Raw genomic sequence first — 26,282 nt, 5'->3', positions numbered from 1 at the left:
TTACAAAAGTTACTAATACATTGTACATATCTCTTGTTGATTCAATACTCAAACCACAAGCTTTTTATATTTTCTTTTATTTAATGAGGAACACGTAACACGAGCCATTAAATATCTCCAACTCTTCTCTCTTCTTACCAAACACTCATCTCCCTCTTTGACTCTTCTTCTCAAACCTTCTCTCTCTTTTTTCTCCCACTTATCACTTCTTCATTGGCTTCAGACTCGTCGAAGAAGAAGAAGAAGATAACATCATGAGTCTTCTTACACGTCTCCTTGCTCTGTCTCTACTCATCTCTGTTTCAGGTAAAGCTCCTCCTCTGTTTCTTTAACACCTACATTAATGTCGGCTTAATAATACTTCCTTACAAAAATGTTAAACTTTCCCCTACAGGAGCAAAGTTCTCCGGCCGGCCAGGTGTCAACTACGGCCAGCTCGGTAACAACCTCCCGTCACCTTCCGACTCAGTTAACCTCATCAAATCCCTAAACGCAAAACGCGTCAAACTCTACGACGCTAACCCAAAGATCCTCACCGCCTTAAACTCCACCGACATCACCGTCTCCGTCATGGTCCCTAACGAGCTCCTCGTCAACATCTCTAAATCAGAAACACTCTCCGACGACTGGATCCGTTCCAACATCCTCCCGTTTTACCCAACCACCAAGATCCGTTACCTCCTCGTCGGCAACGAGATCCTCTCTTCCACAGACTCAGAGCTCAAAGCTTCACTCGTCCCGGCAATGCGTAAGATCCAACGGTCGTTAAAGTCTCTCGGCGTTAAAAAGGTCAAAGTCGGAACCTCACTCGCCGTCGACGTTCTCAAGACTTCGTTCCCACCGTCGAGCGGTGAGTTCAAGGAAGATATATCCGGTTTAGTTATGAAACCGATGCTTCAATTCTTAAACCGGACCAAATCTTTCTTATTCGTTGATGTTTACCCGTATTTCGCGTGGGTTCAAGATCCGACCCATATGGATCTCGATTACGCGCTTTTCGAATCTACCAACGTCACCGTAACGGATCCGGTCACGAATCTGACTTACCACAACCTCTTCGATCAGATGATTGACGCTTTCGTCTTCGCTATGAAACGAATCGGGTATCCGGATGTTCGGATCTGGGTTGCCGAAACGGGTTGGCCCAACAACGGTGATTACGACCAAATCGGAGCCAATATTTTCAACGCCGCCACTTACAACCGCAACGTTGTCAAGAAACTCGCTGCGGAACCGCCCGTAGGTACACCCGCCCGACCCGGAAAGGTTCTACCTTCGTTTGTATTCGCACTTTACAACGAGAATCAGAAAACGGGTCCGGGTACGGAGAGGCATTTTGGGCTTTTACATCCTAACGGGACTCAGGTTTACGGGATTGATCTGTCGGGGAAGACGACGGAGTACGGAGGAGAGTTGCCGGCGCCGGAGAATAATGAGGTGTACAAAGGGAAGATTTGGTGCGTGGTGGCTAAAGGAGCTAATTGGACTCAGCTTGGTGAAGCTCTATCGTACGCTTGCTCGCAGGGGAATAATACCTGTGACCCGATTCAACCCGGAGGCTCATGTCACAAACCGGACTTAGCCGTTTTGCACGCCAGCTACGCTTTTAGCTCTTATTGGGCCCAATTTCGNACGAATCTGACCTACCACAACCTCTTCGATCAGATGATTGACGCTTTCGTCTTCGCTATGAAACGAATCGGGTATCCGGATGTTCGGATCTGGGTTGCCGAAACGGGTTGGCCCAACAACGGGGATTACGACCAAATCGGAGCCAATATTTACAACGCCGCCACTTACAACCGCAACGTTGTCAAGAAACTCGCCGCTGAACCGCCCGTAGGTACCCCCGCCCGACCCGGAAAAGTTCTACCGTCGTTTGTATTCGCACTTTACAACGAGAATCAGAAAACAGGGCCGGGTACGGAGAGGCATTTCGGGCTTTTACATCCCAACGGGACTCAGGTTTACGGGATTGATCTATCGGGGAAGACGACGGAGTACGGAGGAGAGTTGCCGGCGCCGGAGAATAATGAGGTGTACAAAGGGAAGATTTGGTGCGTGGTGGCTAAAGGAGCTAATTGGACTCAGCTTGGTGAAGCTCTATCGTACGCTTGCTCGCAGGGGAATAATACCTGTGACCCGATTCAACCCGGAGGCTCATGTCACAAACCGGACTTAGCCGTTTTGCACGCCAGCTACGCTTTTAGCTCTTATTGGGCCCAATTTCGTAAGTCTGGTGGGACTTGCTCCTTCAACGGCTTAGCCACCCAGACCATTAAAGATCCAAGTAAGTCGAATTCGATAATTTAACCCGGTTTACTTAAATTAGTTCCGGTTTAGTAATCACTGGATGTTGATTTTTTTGTGTACTCTCTCTATTGTGTCGTTTGAAAAACCAGGTTACGGACGCTGCGAGTTCCCGAGCGTGACATTGTGACGGCTTACGAGTTACGACAATGCATGGTCGAGAAGAGATCCACACGAGGGAAAGCCGCACGGTGTTACGGCTTTCATTAATAGAAACGGCACGTGACGATGACTCTGTACGATGTTGTTACGTTAGCTTGATTGATTGTTGTTTATTAGAAACAGCACGTGATTACGGTCCCGTGATTTTTAATTTTACTGTTTATTTTATTTTATTTTTCCCTCGAAATAATGAAAACTCAATGAGTAATAATAAATTCGTTTTTTTTCCATGTAATGCAACCGGTCCCTTGTGTCGGTTTGATTAGCTAAACTACTGATTTTTCTGATGTTGTTTACTTGTTTGGGATTAAGTTTTTAGAATATCCAACGGCTACTCTTTCTCCTTCTCGTTGTTAACACAATGGGAAAAAGTTAGCAAATTTTTGACGGTTTTGAAAAGAAAAAAAAAAATGCCAAGGATGTAAATATGGAGAATCGGATGCCATGATTCTCTTTTGCATCGAGAGAAAAGGATGTCATAGCCCTCTTTTCAGTTCACTTTGCAAAGAAAATGTTATGGCCTTTTGCAGCAAAAAGTAAAAAGTAAAAACCATTAACTTTGTGTCTCTGCCTTTATTTACTCTTCTTTTGTAGTATGTATTTATTTGCAAAGATTGTGTGGTGGTTCACAAGCGGTAGAAACTATTTACACAATTTTCTCTTTGTTTTTTTATGTAATTGTTATTTCTTTGATCGTTTGGACCACGTTTTCTTATAGTATTTGAGAAGGTTTTAGTCGGGAGTCCTTTAGACCATGTGTTCATCTTTTCAGTGTATAATTCCTTGAGGAGGTTATAGTCGGATTTCTTTAGACCATGTATTCATCTTTTCAGTGTATAATTCCTTGAGGAGGTTATAAGAAGGTTTTAGTCGGATTTCTTTAGACCATGTGTTCATCTTTTCAGTGTATAACTCCTTGAGGAGATTATATTGTCTCAACCCCAGGGTTGCCTCGTATTTCATTCATGTTTTCTAGTATGGAGAGATCGAAAGTGCTACAAATTTTCTCTTTTCTTTTCCATTTTTTGTTTTTCTTTGCTCGATCGGTGTCGCCAGTTTAGCTCCAGTTAACATCTATTAAGAAAATAAATAAATAACTAGACTAGGAGTATAGTCTAGACACGTTTAATGGTTTGTGTAACTGTGTTTGTACCATTGTTATATCACCATTGAGATTTATGAAAATGGATCCATTAAAAATATGGGTTTAGTCTAACAACCATATTTGGCATCATAAGCTAAAATCGAACACACACTTAGGACTTGCATCTTTGACAGTGTCTCTTCTTTTTCAGATCTAAAAATCCAACTTTCAGAAGGATGGGCTAAAACTCTATATTATGTTGTGGAGACCACCCGAGTGATAGTAAACATTGTACACGCCGTTATGATAGGAGCCACCACTTATCCTAACAACAATCAAATTATTCAGGAGCTAGTCATCCACCCGGTCAAAGTCAAAACCTCTCACGGGTCGGCACACTGATCAATAACGCTGTTGCACTTGTATATCTCCATATCAGGCAAACATTTTTTCTGTAAGTAGAGTTTTTGAAGCAAAAGTAACATAACAAAACAGACATTATTATTCTAGTAAAACAAAAGTTGATTCAGCCCAATTGGAACTCTTATGTTAAGAAAATAGAAAAAGAAAAAAAAAAACACAAATAATCAAATTGTTAGCCGACTGATGATAGTTGAAGAAGAAAAACTAGTGGTGTTTATATAGAAGCTGGCTTTAGAGGACCACCAAACGGTCCAATCCTATAATATTCACAGAGGCACAGAGCACGACGGGTCATCTTACATTTGTTTTGAAAACAATCGCCAATAATTGAGATAAGAGATCTATATACCCGAATATAAAACATAATTTATAACCCACAAATGTGTTATGTACACATATCTGTAAACATCAACTACCTAACTATAATGCATATGAAAATCATTCGACTAAAAAATTAACGTAAACTATAAAACTCTTAAATACTTTAAAACAATTATATATGTTTGCGAAACTTCCGAACTATATGTTTTATTAATCTTATAAAATTTTGACTTTTTGCTTAGTCCCTTTTGAATCTAAAAGGATTCTTGAAAATTCTATAATTTGTCTCGGATCAATAATAAGTTATTTTTCTTCTATTTTGCTTTCTATGAAATAAGTTTTTTCTTTTTGTATGTTACCCAATGAGATATATGCATATGTCAAGTTGGAGTGGAGGTAAAATAATAACAACCACACACCGATTTGACTTGAGGAGCCCATAGGAAGCAAAAAAAAACAGAATCAAATAAAATTTATCCAAAACAGAAAATGGAATAATTTAACAAAAAAGATACTCTCTCTCTCTCGAGTTCTCTACCTTATCCGTTCTTCACCACTTCTCCCACTAATCCGCAAAATCATCATCTCCTTCTTTCTCTCAATCACAGATCCTTTTTAGGGTTTTCTTTTTTTTTAATCATCCCACTGTTTCTATCAATCTGATCAATATGGATAGTTGTATCTCCAATCAAGCGGCGCTACCGTTTCTTCCTTCGCGTTCCAGGAGACAGAGCGGCGATGGAGGCGGTGGTTTTCTTTTTCCGGCGAAGCGGAGGATTAGGTATAGTTCGATGGTTGTAGTTGCGGCGGCGGGACCGAGTCGTTGTGAGCCTGGGAGCAGTCTTAACGCGCCGCTTGAGCCACGATCGGCGCAGGGGAGGTTTCTGAGAAGCGTTTTGCTTAACAAGCGGCAGCTGTTTCATTACGCTGCTGCTGATGAGCTTAAGCAACTTGCTGATGGTAGGGAAGCTGCTTTAGCTCGTATGTCTCTTAGCTCTGGCTCCGATGAGGCTTCTCTCCACAGGTCCGTTATTAAACAACCTTTACTTATTCCTAATCTGTTATGCTGTGAACATTCGTAGACTTAGTTACATACACAGAGAGCTGTGTAAATCAATAGAAACATAGGCTTATGATTATCTAATCTCTCATGAATTAGTTTGTGTATTCACGAATTAGTTCAGATGATAAGTTGTCCGATTCGTGTGTGTTATAGAGGTTTAGATGCTGTTTATGGTGATCTAAGAATCAGACTAATGATATGGCTGATTAGAAAACACGAGAAGGCTACAGTTATGAATTGCTCTGTGATTTCTAATGCTATGCCTTGTGAAGCAAGTTTTGTTTTAGTGTTTCATAAGGCTGGCTCATGTTTCTGATTCTTAATGGAATGGCTTTTGTATTTAGTGTTTCCGTATGCATTATATTAATCAGTCAGTTTCTTGCTTGTGTTCTACTACGTACTGTCCTGTTTCTGCAGCTCGTTGTTAAGTTTAACTTGCGGCTCAGGCCATTCAATGCTCTGTTTGTTGACGTTTCTCCTGCTGTTTTGTGCTCTCTTACGATCACTGATTTCGTGGTTTTCTTTATGTTTGGCAGAAGGATAGCTCAACTTAAGGAACGTTACTGCAAAACTGCAGTCCAAGACATAATGTACATGTTGATCTTCTACAAATACTCAGAGATAAGAGTCCCTCTTGTTCCAAAGCTCTCCAGATGCATCTACAACGGAAGACTCGAGATCTGGCCTCCAAAAGACTGGGAGTTAGAGTCAATTTACAGCTGTGATGCTCTTGAGATAATCAAAGAACACGTTAGCGCAGTCATTGGACTACGGGTCAATTCGTGTGTGAGTGACAATTGGGCAACAACACAGATACAGAAACTGCATCTCAGGAAGGTATACACTGCCTCGATCTTGTACGGTTACTTCTTGAAATCCGCTTCTCTCAGGCACCAGCTCGAGTGTTCCTTATCGGATGTCCATGGAAGCGGATATCTGAGAAGTCCCATCTTTGGATGCTCTTTCACAACGGGCACTGCACAGATCTCAAACAAGCAGCAGCTGAGACATTACATCTCAGAGTTTGATCCTGAGACATTGCAGAGATGTGCAAAACCGAGGACAGAGGAAGCAAGGAATCTGATAGAAAAGCAAAGTTTGGCCCTTTTTGGTACTGAAGAAAGCGATGAGACCATTGTGACATCATTTTCAAGTTTGAAGCGGTTGGTACTAGAGGCAGTGGCGTTTGGGACATTTCTGTGGGACACGGAACTGTATGTGGATGGTGCATATAAGCTCAAGGAGAATGGGAATGCAGAAGAACAAGAAGGAAAAAGAAGCATATAAACCAGTTTGGTTAGAAGGAAACCTTCGTGATCGTCTGGTGTTGTGTGTATATAGAGAAATATTTCTACTGAATCTCTCTCAGGCATATTCTTCAGTGTATAGCTTTTGCTTAGCTTATAAATATTTTGACGGCCGAATAAGAAGAATGTGGTGTTGTTTATAAGGGATGAATAGAGAAAGTGGTGTTCAGTTTTTCATGTTATGGGTTTAGTTTCCTTGTTCGCTATGATCTTTCTCCTTTTGTACCGAGTATCTGATACTAATTTTAACTGTCATCAAAACCAAACATATCTAAAGTTTGGATCACTAAAGCTTTTCAAATGGAAGGAGCAAGGAGGTCTTACCTGATGATGATTCGACAAAATAAAGAAAAAAAAACCTGGTGATGCTTTACGTTGTGGGCTTTTTTATTCTCGGCCCAAATATCACATTATTTGGGCCCAAAACTTAGACCTACCAAAATCGCCAATTCTCAACACCAGACGGAGTGAACGTAAAATCTGGTCTCCTTGTTCAATTCCGTTTCTCTCTCTCGCCGGAATATATCATCTCCTACTTCATCTCCTTATCGTCCGCCACCGTCACATACTTACTGGTAAGCATATTCTTTTTGTCTCCCACATTTAGGTTCCTCTCACTTTTTCAATTCTTTCTCCTGCCGCGAATCGCGCGTGATTAGGGTTTATCAATTCTGACCCCTCTAGTTTCGTGTTTTTGTTCAGTGATTTTAGATAAGGAAGATGCCAGACGTCCAATCAATGGTGGCGGAGTTTGTAAACAAGCTCAGGAAGCGGTAAGATCTCTCTCGGCTGGCTTAATTTCGTCAAACCCTTTTTGTTAAGAGACTTGCTGATTTGATTTGATCATATATTATGTGCAGTAAGATTGAAGGCTCACAGGCTACAGCCAAATGCACTGTAGAGCTTCTTAGGTCAGTGATTTCGCATCAGCGGGTGCCTCACGCAAACCAAGCCGCTGCTCTTATTGATGCTGTGAAAGCCGTTGGTCAGCAATTGGTTGCTGCAAATCCAGTTGGTATGCATTCTAAAATCGTCTCTTGTTTTGCTTACGTCTTCTCTTTCAATATGTGCAAAGGAATTACATATTTCCGGATTTGGTTTTTGTAGAGCTTGCGGTGGGGAATGTAGTTAGACGAGTTTTGCATATTATAAGGGAGGAGGATCTTTCTCTCACTACAGCAGCCATGGCTGGTTTGGATTTATTGGATGCAAGTGATGATGATGATATAGATAATTGCAAAGGAATTGGGTATCCTGCAATGTCTGCAGCAGTTGTTGCGGCTGCAGCTAGGAGTACGTTACGCCCTCCGTCTTTGCAAACCTTACTCGAGGGAACTCCTGAATCTGCAACTGTCCCATACACATCTTCATCCGGTGCTGATTCCGAAAGCAAAAGTAAATGTACCTTTTCCATGCCTTTGGCTCTCCTTTCAACATGTTGGTTTTTGTCAGTAGATCCTTTATGCCGCCTGTTTTAGTGATGTCTTTGACAAGCCATGTAGATAAGTGTTATAGCAGGAATATGAGAATGTTGAGTTACAATTTCTTTTACAAGTGGATACACATATGGTTGCTTTTGAACTAACTTAGACAGATTTAGGTGTTAAGTTGTTTCGGTTGTGCATTGGGACCTTATTAAAGCTTGGAAGATTTTAGGGAATTCTGGAGTAAATCCTATTTTACTGGTTCATGTCTTTTAGTTGGTGGAATTCTTTGTAAATTTGTTGTTGTGTTACTGAGTTAGAGACATAAAATGGGAATCATATCTGTTCTTATCAGTCTGGGTTTTAGGTGGTTTGTCTCACTTTTATTGGAATCATCCAGCAAAGAAATAAGTTCTAATTTTTGGTTGATATTAATGGTCTAATTACCCTATTTTAGCTGCCGATAAAAGTTCATTAACTCGGAAGCTGAAGCATGATGTTATCGAAGGAGTGAATCAACTTATTCATGAGATTTCTGGTTGTCATGAGCAGATCGCTGAACAAGCTATAGAGCATATACATCAAAAGTACTTTTCTTTTCTATAGCACAAAATTGTCGTTTATCAGTGTCTTTCCATGATGCAACTTTTTTATTGGCTAAATTCGATTTTGTCAGTGAGGTGATCCTAACCCTGGGTAGCTCAAGGACCGTGCTTGAGTTTCTGTGTGCTGCAAAGGAGAAAAAGAGATCTTTTCGTGTATTTGTTGCCGAAGGTGCTCCAAGGTTTGGTCTCTCCTTTTGCTATATGTTTCATCCTTCCCATAATTAGTGTTTCTGCTTTGCGCAACATTTTCATGTACTCTCTGATATGCCCGTCTAACTCAGCTGCATCATTTTTTTTCCTCCAATTCTATTATATTAGGTATCAGGGACATCTATTAGCAAAAGAATTGGTAGCTAGAGGTTTGCAGACCACTGTTATCACTGACTCTGCAGTGTTTGCTATGATATCTCGAGTGAATATGGTACATGTTCAATCCTTTCCAATTTTATATTTTCGTGTCCCTTGCTTCTAAATAACTTACATATGATGTGACAATGCAAGGTTATAATTGGAGCTCATGCCGTGATGGCTAATGGTGGGGTTATCGGACCTGTTGGTGTCAACATGGCTGCTCTTGCAGCAAAAAAGCATGCAGTCCCATTTGTGGTTCTAGCCGGTAGTCACAAGGTTGGTTTCGAGTTGTTTTAATTTATCAAACTGTTGATTGCTCTCCAAACTTGACTAAAGGTTTCTTATGTAATAACAGTTGTGTCCACTCTATCCTCACAATCCTGAAGTATTACTAAATGAGCTGAGATCTCCATCTGAACTGTTGGATTTTGGTGAATTCTCTGATTGCCTGGATTTTGGAGCGGGTTCCGGGTCTCTTCAAGTTGTCAACCCAACATTCGATTATGTCCCACCGAACCTTGTCAGTCTCTTTATAACGGATACGTAAGTCTCTCCTATAAATATCTTTGGTTTACTCTAATTGCTATATTTCTAGTTTGGTCCATTTTTCATGGCATTACTTTTGTTTGGTTAAGATTTGATGATAGCGTTACCTTTTTTGGGTTACAGGGGAGGACACAATCCATCTTACATGTACCGTCTTATTGCGGACTATTACTCTGCAGATGATTTGGTGATGTAGCTTTGGTTCACTGGTGAGAAACATACGCAGTCACTCGGTTGGTCAGTCATTCACAGTTGAAGAATATATGTACATTGCACAAACTAGTTTACTCAAGGGTTGTGAATGAGAAAGAGAAACAACATCTTTTGTGTCTGAAAGTTTTCAGGCCAAGTCTATTTTTGCCGTGTCTCCGAGTAATCCTTTATAGCTCAGTCTTAATGGTGTCTATTGTTACTTGATATACTTTTTTCCCCCTCAACACAAATACTTCTTTCTTTGGCTTTTGTATTCCTAACTACCGGAGGTGGACATCCTATTTTACTAATTAAAGATTTGGGGTGCAATTTTACTGAAATCTAGTGTCATGCGATGGATGCATCGGTTCGGTTCGGTTCAATTCCAATTAGCTCATAACCGGATCACTATATCGTCTCCGTGAGGAATCTAGCGAGATTCAAACAGACAACAACACCTGCTTCTTTTGCAGCATAAACTCCATTGTTCAATTGCAAGAGAGAGACAAAAACCCTACTAAACCCCCACACTAGTTAAAGATTTCATTTGGAACTGTTTCCCTCCGGCTAACTTCAATCTGTGTATGCTGATACGTATCAGAAGTCCTCGAAAGATCTTAGCTTTGGGGCTTCATGTTTTTTCTACTTCTAACGCCTTCTTCTCCGTCTCTTCTCGACCTTCCCAATGTTCCCCGGACGAGATGGCGCCTCACGCCGTCGCATCTTTACTGAAAAATCCCAATTGGGAAAAGAACAGTTCTCTCAAATCCCTAGTCTCTCACATGAACCCACATGTCGCTTCACAGGTCATTGCGCTTCAACGCAGCGACAACGACATTTGCGTTCGTTTTTTCATGTGGGTCTGCAAGCATTCCTCGTATTGTTTCGAGCCAGCTCAGAGAACTCAGCTTCTGAAACTAATTGTTTCTTCCGGTATGTATCGAGTTGCGCATGATGTTATCCTTGTGTTGATTAGAGAATGTAGTAGTAGATGCGAGAAAGAGATGTTGAGACTAATGAGTTGTTTTGATGAGCTTAGAGGGGTTTTTGGATTCCGGTTAAATTACCCTTGTTACAGCTCTCTTTTGATGTCCTTGGCTAAACTTGATTTGGGGTTTTTGGCTTACGTGACTTACAGAAGAATGGAATCTGACGGATTTGTTGTTGGTATGATTGATTACAGAACCATTGTCAATGCTCTGTGTAAGAATGGATTCACGAATGCAGCTGAGATGTTTATGTGTAAGTTTATCAAAATTGGGTTTGTGTTAGATTCCCATATTTGCACTTCTTTGTTGCTTGGTTTTTGCCGTGGGTTGTATATAAGTGATGCGCTCAAGGTGTTTGATGTTATGTCCAGAGAGGGAAGTTGTTCACCAAACTCTGTTAGTTACTCCATATTGATTCACGGGTTGTGTGAAGTAGGAAGACTTGAAGAAGCCTTTGGGTTTAAAGATCAAATGGGTGAGAAAGGTTGCTATCCAAGCACACGTACTTATACTGTGCTTATTAAAGCCTTGTGTGATAGAGGTTTGATTGATAAAGCTTTTAACTTGCTTGATGAGATGATTGCTAGAGGGTGCAAACCAAACGCTCACACTTACACCGTTTTGATTGATGGGTTGTGTAGAGACGGAAAGGTTGAAGAGGCTAATGGTGTTTTTCGAAATATGGTTGTGGACGGGATATTTCCTAGTGTTGTAACTTACAATGCGTTGATAAATGGATACTGCAAAGATGGACGGGTTGTTCCCGCGTTTGAACTTCTTGCTGTAATGGAGAAGAGGGCTTGCAAACCAAATGTAAGAACTTTCAATGAGCTTATGGAAGGGTTGTGCAGAGTTGGGAAACCATACAAGGCCGTGCATCTTATGAAGAGAATGGTTGACAATGGTCTGTCACCTGACATTGTTAGCTATAATGTTTTGATCGATGGGCTTTGTAGAGAAGGTCATATGACTGTGGCTTACAAGCTACTTAACTTGATGAACTCTTTTGATCTTGAGCCTGATTGTCTTACATATACCGCTATAATCAATGCTCTCTGCAAACATGGGAAGGCTGACGTAGCTAGTGCGTTCTTAGGTTTGATGCTTAGAAAAGGAATAAACCTTGATGAAGTAACAGGTACAACTCTTATTGATGGTTTCTGTAAAGTCGGTGAAACCCGGAACGCAATGTATATCCTGGAGACATTGGTTCAGATGAGAATATTGACAACTCCTCACTCCCTGAATGTGCTTCTTGATATGCTCAGTAAAGGTTGTAAAGTGAAAGAGGAATTAGCAGTGCTCGGGAAAATTAATAAGCTTGGTTTAGTTCCTTCAGTGGTGACTTACACAACATTGGTTGACGGGTTGATTCGATCAGGTGATATAAGTGGTTCCTTCAGGATGGTAGAACTGATGAAGTTAAGTGGTTGTTTGCCAAATGTCTATCCATACACAATCATCATCAACGGTCTTTGTCAACTAGGAAGAGTCGAGGAAGCAGAGAAGCTTCTTTCTGCTATGCAAGATTCAGGAATTTCACCAAACCATGTTACTTATACTGTTTTGGTGAAAGGATATGTTGATAATGGAAGACTAGATTGTGCTATCGAAACCGTAAGGGCAATGGTTGAAAGAGGATATGAACTAAATGATCGTATCTATTCTTCATTGTTACGGGGATATGTCTTATCTCAAAAGGGTATCCATATTTCAGATGAGAGTACTCTGAGAGAAACCGATCCTGAATGCATCAACGAGCTCATATCTATGGTTGAACAACTTGGCTGCGGGTCTACCAGCGGATTATGTATTTTCTTGGTCACACGGTTATGCAAAGAGGGAAGAACGGATGAGTCCAACGATCTAGTCCAAACTACACTCAAGAACGGTGTATTTCTTGAGAAGGCCGTCGACATCATCATAGAATCATACTGCAGCAAGAAGAAACACATCAAATGCCTGGAGCTGATAACACTTGTTCTCGAATCCGGGTATGTCCCGAGTTTCAAATCCTTCTGCCAAGTGATTCAAGGTCTGAAGAAGGAAGGAGATACCGAACGGGCACGTGAGCTAGTAATGGAGCTTCTTACCTCAAATGGAGTTGTAGAGAAAGTTGAGATGTTGGCTTATGTAGAGTGTCTAATGGAAGGAGATGAAACTGGTGATTGCAGTGAAGTAATAGATCTGGTTGATCAATTGCACTGCAGAGGAAGACCCACCTTCTAATCTAATATCATTATTACTCTTTTAGCTTTTGTATAGCTTTCCTTTCTTCTTGTTTCTTCAAAGAACTAGAGACAAAACCCATATATATAAAGGTCCGGTTTTTTTTTTAAAAAAAGAAAGAGACAGAGAAGAACATTACAGGTATATATATATATACAGAAAGGGAAGGTATATACGCACCCATATGCCAACACATGGACATTGATAGAGAGAGATATTTCTCACTTTCTTCGTTGTTATATCTTCTTCTTTGAGATCTTCCCATCTCTCTCTCTCTCTCTCTTTCGATTGTGTATCAAAAAATAAAAAAATAATAAACCGAAGCTGTAATATATAGAACAACACCGTTGATTTCTATTATTATTTCCATAAGCTGAAACAAAAACAAAAAAAAAGAACCTTAATTGTTTCGTGTTTTGGTCTCCGTTGGCAAAAAGTTTTGAAATTTTGATCTCCGCTGATTATACTTGGAGAGCTAATTTTACGTTATCAGTTCCCCTAAAGATTTCGTTTTTCTTTACTTACCTTTTGCGTGTGCAATTGGTGTACTTAGCAATTTCTCTTCTCTTTGGCTGGTGATTTGGTTTTGCGATTCTTAATTTTCTTTTTAGGGTTTGATTGGATCACGCCCCCCCNCCCCCCCTAATTTATTTAGACCCTAAATTGAGGTCTGGGATTTGAATTGGAAATAAGTGTGTATCTGTTGATTTGCGAAATTGGGTTTTTTCATTCACATTCAATCGGAAAGAGGCCAACTTGTTGGCGGCTTCCCACAAGTTCGTTAGCCAATAAAGGTGCTTTCTTTCAGTTGCTCATATTTGACTACACAACTTTTTTTTTTTTTGTTCTTAATTCGAGTTACGGATATGGATATTAATGGTTCTGATTTTGGATTTTGTGCTCAGGTTAACGACAAGTCTTGAGGTGTTCCAAGGTGTAAAAAATTGCTATATTTATATAGTGTAATCTAAGGATCTTTCAAGTTAAAGGTGTCAAAGTTTGGAGCTTCAAAGTGTTATGGTGGACTGGATCATAGATTCTGATCTGGTCAGGTTTTGGGATAAAGGAGCCAGAAAGTAAACAAACAAGTGGTTTTAAAGTATACCACTTTTTAACGGTTTTGACGGATAATTGCCATGTCTCGTTGCTTCCCATTTCCACCTCCAGGATATGACAAGAAGTTTACAACCCATGAATCAGACTCTTTATTAAAGGTTTCTACTTGTTAACCTCTTAGGATCTACTCCCTCCTTTGAGATCATGATCTTCATGCTGGTTTTTCTAACCTTGTCCCGTGCTTGATTTTGTTGGCAAAAGTTTGAGTGACTAAAGTACTTAGGTAGGCTCTTACCATATCATGACTCTACTTTGAATACTTTTATCTAATGGAGGAATGTAATGAATGGACGGATTTATGGGTTCCTTTGTGTTGTTTTTTTCTAGATTATGGACCCAATAAAGTATAGGAGTAAGGAACATGGGGACTGTTTCAGAATTAGTTTCTCTTATAAATGTAGCATTACTGTTAAAGTTGGTCGAGTCTAAGGTATTGTCAGTGTCACCCAAAACAGTTTATGTAGTGATATAGAGGAATTGATATCTGTTATGAGAATCGTCGATGCTGATGGACTTAAACTACCTCATATGGGAGAATCATAAATTTCCAATCTTAGCTTCTGGTCTTCCCCAGTTTTCCTCATGATATTTACTAGCACACAGCAAGCTGTGCAGGATCATTGACTAACATATGATGCGGAGATGCTGACTTATTGAAGTGGATATATGTTTCCGTAGCTGATGGTTTTGGATGTTAGATAATTGTATCCTATTGATTAGTAAAGTTAAGGGTTAACCTTTATTTCTTGAAGTTTACTGTCAAGTTTAGATTTAGTAATACCACTAATGTGGCTCTCTATCTTTGCTGGAATTTAGATGCATACCCTTTGCTCACTAGTTGGAGAATAATTTACTAATTGTAGTTGCTTGAGTAGTATCTTGAGAAACTGCAGGAATTGTAATTAGGAAGAGTAGTAAGGAGCTTAAGAATTAGTATATCAGACTAGCTAGGTACTGGAGGTTGTCCGTCTTGAAATAATGATTCACCTGGTTTCTTCTCAAAACTCATTTAAGTTGACCCAAGAATTGACAAGTAAAGGTAACTAATTATCTGTGTGCCTTTCTTCTAATCATCACTTATGTATGTGTGCTCTTTTTCTCGTGGGACTTCAACCACAGGAAAAGCTCAAGGAGAAGAAGCACAAGAAGGAGAAGAAAGATAAAGAAAAGAAAGAAGGAAAAGAGAAAAAGGATAAAGAAAAAAGCAAAGACAAACATAAGGAACGGAAGGAGAAAAAAGAGAAACATAAAGATAGGAAAGACAAGAATCGAGATAAGGAAAAGAGCAGAACTTTGGAAGACAGAAAAGCTACTGGTGTTTTGCCGAACAATGGAGACAAAGAAAAACTTGTACCAAATACCTTGCACAGTAATGGTAATGGAGATTCTAAGTTTATTCAGGACCTGGCAAGAAGGATCAGAGATGAAGAAGCTACAGAAAGTCAAAGTCTACGAAAGATTGATATTCCTTGTGGAGTTACAGAGAACAACAATTCATACCCAGTGCCTCAAACCAACCATAAGAACTCTGCTATGGCAAAGAGGTCTGAAAGTCCGGTTCTTCGAGAATCATCTTGCATGGATCAGAAAGGAGCTGAAGTTATATTTAAATCAGTTGAGCAAAAAGATCAGGCAAAGAGAAAAGAACTACTAGAGAAGAATCACCGCAGGGAAAGTGTGACAAAGAGTGATAAGCCATTAACCAACGGGGGTATAAGGAAAAGTGAACCAAACAACATAACAGATAGAAGTAGTAAAGAGAAGAAAACAGAGGTAATGAACAAAAATGTTCTGAAGAAACCAAAGTTTGTAGAGGGAGGCCCCAGATTAAAAGGGAGAGAACATGACGTTGTGGATACTAGGGGGTTTAGAGAGTCGGACCATCCAAATGCGGGCGTCAAGAACCTTACTGCGGAGGGAATTCTTGGCAAACGAAAGGATCTTCAGACAAATGGATTGTTGTATGGTGAGTCCTTCCCTAAACTCTTCAGACAAGTGTTTTTTTTTACTTTATATTTTATTCAATCATGTTCTTTACTCATAACTCATTTGTTATCCTCTATATATTAGTATCTCTACTTTCACTGTGTTATTAATGGAATATTGATTTCGATCATTTTTGGTTTTCTTGCAATATGCGGAAGTGTTTTTCTTATACTATTAATGTTCGTCTCTTAGCGCGAGTTGTTTAATTGTTTATGCAGAGAATGGGTCTAGGCCAAACGAGATACCTACCCCAGTTGGTTCTTCTATGTCATCCGTGGAAAACGGAAGAAACTCTGTAGCATGCCAAACTCATCAAAAGCTTCCAAAGCTTGTTTCTGAGCTGCAAGAAACAGTGTCTAATCCAGAGGTCAAGGAGCATAAAATTAACGGTTTCATTTTTTCTCAAGAAGTCAAATGCCATTCACCGGTTTCTTCAGGGAAAGTGAAAGAAAGTGTTGAAGTATCTGCAAGAAAACGGCCTCATCCGGACTTAAAGTATTTGGATCAGTTGCTGAATGTACCCAAAAGGGAGGAATTGCCTGAGGTTGATGATGATGAACAAGACTGGTTATTTGGTCAGTCAGGTGTGAAATTATTAAAAAAGCAAAGAGCAGATTATACTAATTCAGTTGTTGAGAATCCGGAAGTCTGGAACCAGGCTCTTAGAATAGAATCCGCTGATATATTAGCTCTTCCGTATGTGGTTCCATTCTAGTTTAGACGACATTCCAGAAAGATCAGCACATTGCAGGGACTCTTTGCTCGGTTAAGACTCCCAATGACGGTTGCTGCATCAATAACTTGGTACAACTGGAATGGGAGATGTTGCTGTATTGAATGGTTGGCTTCATGAGATGAGAGAGGCTTCCCTAATAGAACAATTCAAGTCAATAAGGGCTGTGTAGGTTTTAGTCTTTTAGAGTTAAATCGTTTTGAGAGTGTGATTGTTGGAAAATGAGGTTTGCGATAAGAAGGATCTGATAGACTTTTGGTTCAGTTTTGATTCTGCTGTGTCATCATCAGTAGATGGCTTAATTAGCATTAAGTTGTATATTATTATTAGGGAGGATATAGAGAATAGGGGAGAGATCTTATCAGTTACCCACTAATAACATTACATTTTGTATCTACTTTGTTTCCCTGTCTCTGGGTGAAAATTATTCATGGAAAACCATACAAATCTTGATCTTACTGAGTACTGTCTTTTTATTTTACTGCCGTTTTTGGAACGAGAAGCGCTTTAATTCATAAACAGGACTGGTAAAAAAACTCAATTTCTCTTTCGAGACAGAGTACAGTAACAGTATAGCTGAAGAAAACTATAGATTATTATTAGAATATAACAACTAACATAAAGATAGATGAAGCCATGAAGAAGAATCAAAAACCAAGAAATCATCGGTTTGCTTCAAAGTTTATAGGGACTTCGAAGTAATTGTATCATAGCAAAGAAAAGAGACATAGAAGCATAAAAAAAAGACAACAAACAGATATGAAACAATCTCAAAATGGAGAGCATGAATCTGTCTTCAAGGCATTAGTTGTATGGATCTTGTCTAGAAACACTGCTCTTGAGGAATTATCATTCGAAAACCGACCCAAAACCGCGATTGTTGCAGTGCTGCTTCCAAACTTCTCGATTCCTCTAGAGATCATACAATTATGCCCGGCTTCCGCCACAACAATCACATCCCCGCCAACAAGAGGCGATAGCGTCTCAGCGATCTGTCGAGTCATCCTCTCTTGCACTTGAAGTTTGAACCCGTAAAAGTGTACAATCGACTGAATGAGCGAAGTTCCAATAGTCTTGGGGTTGGATCCTTCAGCAACAAAGTAGCCAATATGAACAACTCCATAGAAAGGAAGCAAATGATGCTCACACATTGACCAGAAGGGAATGTTCAGTTCACAGTGAAGCCTCTTCTCTTTGACCTCTCCGTTGACTTTGGCAGAGTTAAAGCCGTTAAGCTTCATATCAAGGTTGGCTCTTTGGAAGTTCATCATCCATTTGAGGTACCGAGATGGTGTCGCAATGAGTTCTTTCCTCAACGGATCTTCTCCCAATGATTTCAGGATGGAAACAACAGCAGACACCATTTCAGGGTCTTGTTCAGGTGAGAATTTAGACGAGCTTTTAACGCTCGGGCACCACTCTTTCACAGGGCCGCCATTTTGGCACAAAGCTTGCGTTTTCACGCCTTTGAACATCAAGAAACTCAGAAATTCACTCCAAAGACTCGAGCTTTCATCCTCGAAAACTCCTGATCCCGAGGAAACCAGTAGCTTCACAAATCCACGGTGGCTGGACGAGTCCAGAGAGTCCAAGTCCAAACTGGGGAAGTGAATGTGAGAGCATTCGAGAACAACAGCGACTCCAGCTGGTTTGACCCAATGTTGGAGGGCAGAACAAATATCATCAGCCAAACGCTGAGGGTCTTGGAGCCGCTTGGCGAAAACATCAGTGACTCTAGAGAACTTGCTCAGTCCTAGAACACGTTGGCCCCATGGGACATAGCCTATGTGACACTTGAAATGAAAAGGGAGCAAGCAAGATTCACAGTAAGAGTAATGATCAAGATCTCGTACAACAACAAGTCCTCCAACTCCTCCTGCTTGCCCAACTCCTTCATCCAACCCTGCTTCTGGAAACAGAGCACTCTGTACATAATCCTTCACTTTTTGCTTATAACCTGACAAAAATTAATACTTTTTGCTTATAACAGTTTCAAATGTCCCTCATCTAATGCCCCCATTGACAAAACAAACAAACAAAAAAAAGAAGCCACCCCCCCACCAGATCCGATCCACAGCAGCCAAAAGAAAACAACAAAGAGATCAACAAATCAGCAACACTCGAATCCCCAAAACAAGAATCCGTACAAGTGGGGAGGTGGTTTCTTATATATATATTCAAATCCGGATTAAGAACAACGAATCGAGTCGTTGATGTTAAATAAAAATAGCACCAAACTTGGAAAGGGACAAAGGAACAAAAAAAGTTGGAGAAATGCCCACTAAAATTCTCACCACATCGGAATAAAAAAAAAAAAAAAGATAGGATTTTTTTTTGCCCAGAAAGGTCAGAAGTTTTTGAGAAACAGGATTAGATGGAAAGAAACGAAGGGTTCCCGTTGATCCAGGAATATGTGGGTTTGTATAATCGTCCTTTCATTTTTATAGAGATTTTTAAAAATTATAAAATTTCTCCATTAACAAACTACAACTCTCGCGTATCGGTAAGCGTAATGTTAAGACTTAGCATCTGCCCATGTTAAAAAACAAAAATTATTACTTTTACGGTTTTACCCTTTAGTCTACTTGCACTATTTATTTATAAGGCGGCGAAGACTTTTCGAATTCACCAAACCCCTTTCCAACTTGTTTATTTCTACCAAGTTACCAACGGCCAACCTAGTTGATTTTTTCTTATTACCATCGTAACTTTTTATTTAAAAAAATAAGACTTGAGGTTTTGACCAAACTAGTAATATATTTAAGACTAGATTTAACTTAAGATCGGTTGATTATATATACACACTAATCTATTCATCTTAGTTGATTGTACAAACATACATTTCATAAACAAAGTAATCATAGAACTAACACTTATTTGAAAATTATGAGAAAAGTGTTTTAACTCTTATCCCAGGATTGTGGACGTACAATATTTACTCAAACTTATACTCATATTTACGGTACGAGTGGATAAGAGAAAGTTAGTGAAGTGATAAAAAAGTGTAATACTGTTCTCTAATAGAATGACATTTGACAAAAGTGTTTTTAAGTTTTTCTCACAAAACAAAATTTATATAGAGATCTCTCTCTTGACAGCTTGAAATGAATATTTTAATTATTAGATCAAGTCGGAAGTGTTGCCTTCCTCAACCCACAGAAAGAAAAAGAAAAAAAAAAAAAACACACATGGTGATTGGTGAAGCTAACAGAGTTTTCCAAATAATTATAGAGTTGATCATCTCTTTGCAAAGCTATATACATGAATTGCAACATGTTTTTTTGAGAAGAAAGATCGCCTAAATCGATTGTGAAAGCATTCATACATTTAAGTCTCTTTTAATTTGTAATTAGCAAATGTACCAATTGGCTGTGTAATGTAATGAAGAAAGATAGAACAAGGAGAGTACCTGTGGTATCCATGGCGAAATGATTGGTTAGCTGCACTTTCTTGTTCTCTATATATGTATATATAGCCAAATAATTCAAAGTTCCTGCTTAAGTAATATGCTAAGAAGCAAGAAAGAAGAAGAAGACTTTATTTTGGTGAAATAATTCATGTTGGGACATAAAGACAAAATATAATAAAAAAAAAAAAAGACTATTGAAAAGTTTTATCTTATTATAATATATCTACATCTAATGATAAGATTTCATTTACATTCAAAAGCTTAATGGTTTATGCTTATGCATCGACATTAACATTTACTTATCAAAGTTTTCATATGCATTCTAAATATTTATTATATTAATTAATTATTGAGTTAATTAGGTATATACTTATAAGAAATTTTCACGTAACACACCTATTTATTTGAGTTTTATTTTCACGGTTTGACAAAGTCAAACTAACTTTTCTTATATCTATTGAAATTATCAATTATCCCTGACAAATAAGAAAATATATCGTATTTTTATAAATCTACATTAGTATGTTTACATGTCATCTTTTGAGAAGATTTTATTTACATTCTAATATAAACACAAGTAGCTTTAACTAATAGTCGAAATTTTACTAATAAATAATTTTCATATTTTTTAATGCCAATTTGAATCAATATTTTAGTCAACTAGTGAGATTACTGTGAAGTATGTCAGATTTCCATTAGTCACAAGGTGCATTATTTGTTTTAAAATAAATAAATAATTAGATAGTTTGTCATAGTATTTAAAGAATTTACAATTTTGCTTACCATGCATGGGTCTTTCTCCACTGAGTCTTTTCTCTATTGTTTCTTAGATCTGTTAACGTTTGTTGTTGTTTAATCATTCAAAATTGGAATTTGGATGTGATAAATATAAAAATAAAAAGAGGAACCTTTAACCAAACCTTGTTAAAAATACTATATTACTCCTTCTACTCATAAAAGAGTGATGTTTTAGTCTTTTCACGCAATATTTTTTGAATAACTTTTACATTTTTATATTTATGTGTTAATTTAGTAGTATTAATTCTATAATGATAATACAAATAACATTTACAACATTAATCTATTAAGGGACAAGATAATTTAGTTTAATATATAAGTTTTGTGCAAACAAACTTTTTGTAGCAATTGAGTCTGATTAAAAAAATCCATAAATGATTGTAAAGCATATGTATTATTGTTTTTAATATTTTAATAACTCTGAGCTCCAACCCCACACACGTGTATCATGCGTTAGTCTTTTTTTATACTATAGTTTTTGATTATATGAAATAGGAATCTTACAACTATGACCACTACTCTTATAAAAAAAGGAGTATAAAATTATAATCTATGGGGGTATATATATCAAAAAAATTTTTATACGTTATCAACGAAGTCATGATAAAATCTTTCTAAGGGCATGCTCATCATCTGGCGATTGTGACGAGCTACTTCGACCGACGACTTTTATTTGGTTAATGATATTTGCAGTTTCTCACTTTCAAGTCTCAACTTATAGGTCTTTTATTTTATTTGTATTTCTATTAGTATAATAAAGGAAGGTAAGCATTTTGCAATTTCATAAACAAATAAACATGTGACTGTAAGCAAGTTGGTACAGCAACATCAAAGCTGTTACTCAAGTTGCCGCATATATATTACACCAAACTAAACGTAAATTTGTGAGTGTTCAGTAAAATCTGAAAATTAAACGTAATCTTAACAGTTGAAAAAATAAGTGGTTACAATGTGACCAGCCAAACAAAACAACGTATACAAGTGATTTGGGTTAGTGATGATGTCGACGCATCATTATTCTGAATTTAAACTTTATTTAAATTTCAATTCGCGTAACACATTTTATTTCCTGAAAATGCCTCTAGTGTAGTAAAATGATCTATTTTGATGTGGTGTCAAAGTCCAAACGATTCTCAATAATTTTGTGTATGCGTTATCATTTATCAATCAGACCTTCCCATATTTTTTTCCACCGACAAGTTTTATCTGTATTTGGTATGTACACAGTATTTCGGATTGATATGTTTTCGTTTAGTCTTTCTATCAATATCATCACTACCTAACGTCAAAAACAAAATCTGCATGTTCTCTCCAAAAGAAAACAGTAAATAAAAAAAAAAGGTGTTGAAAAGCTGTAAACAACAAAAAGATTAGAGAATCCGAGTCACCAAGGACAAAACCACTAACCCCACTTATACACTCATGACTCATTTCGTGGAGACAGAAAACAGATACACTAACAAGTAACTATCATCCTGCACTAACAAAAGCAGCACAATCATCTTGGTGATTATGAGAGTAGGGAAACTAGAGAAACAAATTCAAGGGTAACTCTTCCCTTAGATCTAGTGTTGATGACGAAATGCTCCGGATATTTCCTAAGCAGCATCAGCAAACCGTACCATGGTTTACCCTTTGCTTCAGGGATCGCCCAGTCTTCTTGTGTCAGATATCTTCTTACTCGACTGTGATGCCATACGTTTCCATACTCCTTTAATATCTGTCAGTGTCACAGACCAACCACTACCATGCTTTAGCAATATCTTTGAATAACAACGAGCTTGATTCATAGTAAGAACAAACTAGTTATCCAAAACCTGTGGAGTAATTATCATACTTTCTAGACTTATACACAGGCAGCACAATTCCATTGGAAAACTGATTTAAGGACCCAACTTCACAATAATAAGAACAAACTAGTTATCCAAAACCTGTGGAGTAATTATCATACTTTCTAGACTTATACACAAGTAGCACAATCCCATTGGAAGACTGATATAAGGACACAACTTCACATTAATCCTACCACTGATATCACTTTTTAAAGACTGATATGCGTCTAATAATATCCCAGGGACTTCTATTGATTGTTTATAGACCTATTAACATGCTGTATAAATTGCCTTTTCGATCGGGCTACATGCTGTATAAAAAGAAGGCAGAGAAAATTGTAGCAAGAACTAACCACAGAATGAAGTTTTTCCATAGGCATCCAATCTCCCGGACCACACAAGTCTGAAAGCACAGTGGCAACAGATGATACAACATCTTTTTCTTCCAGCAGCAAAACTTGTTGATCATCAGCTTCACGGTCTATCTTTGCTCTTCCCTCTCTCTTCTTCTCTGGCACACATGAAGCAGACAATATATCGTGTTGTCACTATCATCAATCCAAGTCTAACAAGGTTCAATCATCAAAACTTTTACCACACAATCACTACAACTTAAACTAAAAAGTCTCAAAGCATGATCTGATCAAATCATACATCACAATCTGAAACCTGCATCCTAATTAGCTGCCCAATGATATTAAAGCTAACAAAAGAACAAATCAAAACACTATCATGAGTGATCTTGTCTCACCTCCGGGAGCATATCCATCTCTCCTTGTTTTCTTTCCACTTCCCCTGAGATCCTCCTCGTCGTCGTCATCATCATCGTCTTCATCATCTTCATACTCATAAAACTCCCTACTTCGCCCACCCTTCTTACCCGACCCGGAACCCGGACCCGAATGATAATTTTGGTAAGGAACAACACTAGTCTGCGCCGAGACGTGGTGCCTAGGTCCCAACGGCCCGCCTAAGATGCTACGAACCGGTAGGAGGAAGTAGAACTCTTTGTCACCAATCTGCAAAAGGTCCTGTGAGTCAAGCTTGACGTTAGGGTTCCCAGGGAGATGGAGGACACCTTCAACGAAGCAGCCATTTTTACCAAGAACCTCGAGAGAGAAGCGTCGTCTAGTGAAATCGTAAAAAATCCTAGCGTGGTTGCGCGAAATGTTCATCCCGCCGCCGAGGGATGAGAGGTCGACGTCGACGGTCGACTTCTTAGAATTCCGGCCGAGCATAATGGAGTAAGACTGCATAAAGTATTCGAAATCTTCACCTTGAAGCTTCGCGAATCCGACCTCCACGTCGCTTCCGCCTTCGATGGCCGTAGCCATGCCGTGAAATTCTCCGATTTGATCGGGATTTTGAAATCGAAGATGAAAAGAGGAACGGAACTGTCAAATTAGGGATTGTGTAATCCTAATAAGAATCTGTTTGGAAACCGATGTAACTTATCTTGGATAAGGATAGGCGGATTAGTTTTTTTCCCGGTTAAAGTAGCTCTTATCACCACGACTTAACATATGTAAGTGACACTACCTCAGGCCGAAACAATAGCTTCATTTGGGCCTGCGCTATTTAACTTGAACCGGCCCAGTATACATTCCATAAACCCCACTAAGTAATATATTTTGTCAAACCGTGTTATCTGATCTGAAATATAGATACATGAACCTCCTTGCAATGACATGAATATGCATTAATGAATGAATCATGTGATGATAGGAAGGAATATAGCAACCTCAGAAAAGACAATACTCAATAGACCATAAAAATAAAAATAAATTGCAAACAAAGATCTTAGAAATAAAAGAAAAAAATCATAGTTGAACTTGCTATTTCTTTTTTCTTTTTGCCAAAAAAAAAAATTATTTCGTTTACAATTTTTAAAATTATATATAATCACCCCAAAAAAATCACAAAATAAGGAATATTATTTGGGAAAAATGTCAATTAAATCATGAACTTACATAAAAACGCTAATTAAACCCTGAACTTTCTCTAAGGCTATTTAAATCATGTTATTTCGTTACCAAATCTAATTAAACATCACATTTTATTTTAAACGCTGAAATACACATCGCGTAAAATTGAGTAGCAGAACAACTAACCTCCGTTTAATACCCGTTAACATCTGTTAGATTGACCCGTTAGAATAAAAAAAAATGAGAAAAAATATCAATTAAATCATGAACTTACACAAAAAGCCAATTAAACCCTGAACTTTCCCTAAGGCCATTTAAATCATGTAATTTTGTTGCCAAATCTAATTAAACATCACATTTTATTTTAAACGCTGAAATACACATCGCGTAAGATTGGGTAACAGAGCAACTAACTTCCGTTTAACACCCGTTAACATATGTTAGATTAACCCGTTCGAATAAAACGACGTCGTTTTGTTCATCTTATTCAAACGACAAAGACACAACAAAGACACAACCGATGATCCAACACCAAAGACAAAACACAAAGACACTAGTAACCAAGAACAAATGTTTCTTTTGAGGTTTTACACATTAGAATTACAATGACAATTACAGTAACACAAAGGCATACCAAGCACAATATCATCAATTTCCATTTCTTAAGTTCTCTTTTGCTCCACATTGCATCTTCCTTCAATTCTTCAATCCGAGTCTTTAACCCATCAATTTCGACAACAATCTCATATCTTGCATTCCTTATCTCATTGTTAATTATGGAGATTTTTGGTAAAGCTTCTACAACTTCTTCGTACACACCTTCTTCCACCCACTTAAACAAATGCTCCTACCATCGTAAATTGATAAACTATTATCGACAAATCTCAAAAACACAAATTCATAACAAAATTAGTTACTTACATCTTCTCTGATTGGACAACGAAAGTAAGGTCTTCCTGGGTTTTGCTTCGTACTCGATTTGTAGATGAACAAAACGACGTCGTTTTTTTCTAACGGGTTAATCTAACAAATGTTAATGGATGTTAAACGAAGGTTAGTTGCTCTGTTACCCAATTTTACGCGTTGTGTATTTCGGCGTTTAAAATAAAATGTGATGTTTAACAAGATTTGGCAACGAAATTACATGATTTAAATGGCCTTAGGAAAAGTTCAAGGTTTAATTGGCGTTTTTGTGTAAGTTCATGATTTAATTGACATTTTCCCGCTTTTTTTTTATTCTAACGGGATAATCTAACAGATGTTAATGGGTGTTAAACGGAGGTTAGTTGCTCTGTTACCCAATTTTATGCGATGTGTATTTTGGCGTTTAAAATAAAATGTGATGTTTAATTAGGTTTACATGATTTAAATGATCTTAGGAAAAGTTCAGGGTTTAATTGGCGTTTTTGTGTAAGTTCATGATTTAATTGACATTTTTCCCAATATTATTTATCAACTAGCTACATATTTAAAAGAA

General features: G+C 38.2%; 7 protein-coding genes across 12 annotated transcripts; 5 read left to right on the top strand and 2 right to left on the bottom strand.

Moving 5' to 3' along the window:
- On the top strand, window positions 60-2,759 carry LOC104744918 (probable glucan endo-1,3-beta-glucosidase A6). 3 transcript variants are annotated; one of them, XM_010466049.2, is made up of 4 exons: window positions 60-306; window positions 395-1,243; window positions 1,844-2,290; window positions 2,403-2,759. In XM_010466049.2, the coding sequence occupies exons 1-4, from the start codon at window positions 255-257 to the stop codon at window positions 2,438-2,440; spliced, it is 1,386 nt and encodes a 461-aa protein (XP_010464351.1). In that variant the 5' UTR covers window positions 60-254; the 3' UTR covers window positions 2,441-2,759. The 3 variants fall into 3 exon arrangements, with proteins under 3 accessions (XP_010464351.1, XP_019092891.1, XP_019092890.1); XM_019237346.1 differs by having other exon boundaries at window positions 82-306; window positions 395-1,032; window positions 1,633-2,290; XM_019237345.1 differs by having other exon boundaries at window positions 83-306; window positions 395-1,065; window positions 1,666-2,290.
- On the top strand, window positions 4,776-6,877 carry LOC104744916 (UV-B-induced protein At3g17800, chloroplastic-like). The gene is made up of 2 exons (XM_010466048.2): window positions 4,776-5,324; window positions 5,900-6,877. The coding sequence occupies exons 1-2, from the start codon at window positions 4,969-4,971 to the stop codon at window positions 6,648-6,650; spliced, it is 1,107 nt and encodes a 368-aa protein (XP_010464350.1). The 5' UTR covers window positions 4,776-4,968; the 3' UTR covers window positions 6,651-6,877.
- Window positions 7,132-10,050, top strand: LOC104744913 (translation initiation factor eIF-2B subunit beta-like). Of its 3 annotated transcripts, none has more exons than XM_010466042.2 (10): window positions 7,132-7,245; window positions 7,382-7,443; window positions 7,531-7,685; window positions 7,778-8,071; window positions 8,552-8,681; window positions 8,771-8,878; window positions 9,018-9,120; window positions 9,201-9,326; window positions 9,406-9,593; window positions 9,720-10,050. In XM_010466042.2, the coding sequence occupies exons 2-10, from the start codon at window positions 7,391-7,393 to the stop codon at window positions 9,790-9,792; spliced, it is 1,230 nt and encodes a 409-aa protein (XP_010464344.1). In that variant the 5' UTR covers window positions 7,132-7,245; window positions 7,382-7,390; the 3' UTR covers window positions 9,793-10,050. The 3 variants fall into 3 exon arrangements, with proteins under 3 accessions (XP_010464344.1, XP_010464343.1, XP_010464345.1); XM_010466041.2 differs by having other exon boundaries at window positions 7,373-7,443; XM_010466043.2 differs by having other exon boundaries at window positions 7,133-7,245; window positions 7,373-7,443; window positions 7,778-8,065; window positions 9,720-10,049.
- On the top strand, window positions 10,228-13,114 carry LOC104744914 (pentatricopeptide repeat-containing protein At3g07290, mitochondrial-like). 2 transcript variants are annotated; one of them, XM_010466046.2, is made up of 2 exons: window positions 10,228-10,721; window positions 10,972-13,114. In XM_010466046.2, exons 1-2 carry the CDS (start codon window positions 10,474-10,476, stop codon window positions 13,004-13,006), a joined length of 2,283 nt encoding a protein of 760 aa, XP_010464348.1. In that variant the 5' UTR covers window positions 10,228-10,473; the 3' UTR covers window positions 13,007-13,114. The 2 variants fall into 2 exon arrangements, with proteins under 2 accessions (XP_010464348.1, XP_010464347.1); XM_010466045.2 differs by having other exon boundaries at window positions 10,228-13,114.
- On the top strand, window positions 13,194-16,978 carry LOC104744915 (myb-like protein X). The gene is made up of 4 exons (XM_010466047.2): window positions 13,194-13,800; window positions 13,912-14,220; window positions 15,242-16,088; window positions 16,327-16,978. Exons 2-4 carry the CDS (start codon window positions 14,143-14,145, stop codon window positions 16,821-16,823), a joined length of 1,422 nt encoding a protein of 473 aa, XP_010464349.1. The 5' UTR covers window positions 13,194-13,800; window positions 13,912-14,142; the 3' UTR covers window positions 16,824-16,978.
- Window positions 17,415-20,364, bottom strand: LOC104744912 (GTP cyclohydrolase 1-like). Its single transcript, XM_010466040.1, has 2 exons — window positions 20,251-20,364; window positions 17,415-18,798 (listed from the first exon to the last, which is right to left on the bottom strand). The coding sequence occupies exons 1-2, from the start codon at window positions 20,261-20,263 to the stop codon at window positions 17,612-17,614; spliced, it is 1,200 nt and encodes a 399-aa protein (XP_010464342.1). The 5' UTR covers window positions 20,264-20,364; the 3' UTR covers window positions 17,415-17,611.
- On the bottom strand, window positions 22,378-24,357 carry LOC104744907 (FHA domain-containing protein FHA2-like). Its single transcript, XM_010466035.2, has 3 exons — window positions 23,632-24,357; window positions 23,234-23,391; window positions 22,378-22,768 (listed from the first exon to the last, which is right to left on the bottom strand). Exons 1-3 carry the CDS (start codon window positions 24,212-24,214, stop codon window positions 22,559-22,561), a joined length of 951 nt encoding a protein of 316 aa, XP_010464337.1. The 5' UTR covers window positions 24,215-24,357; the 3' UTR covers window positions 22,378-22,558.

The sequence above is a fragment of the Camelina sativa genome, chromosome 15 (assembly GCF_000633955.1).
Source record: "Camelina sativa cultivar DH55 chromosome 15, Cs, whole genome shotgun sequence".
NCBI lineage: Eukaryota > Viridiplantae > Streptophyta > Magnoliopsida > Brassicales > Brassicaceae > Camelina > Camelina sativa.
Note: the sequence above shows the minus strand (reverse complement) of the source record. Positions and strands in the feature narration are given on the sequence as shown.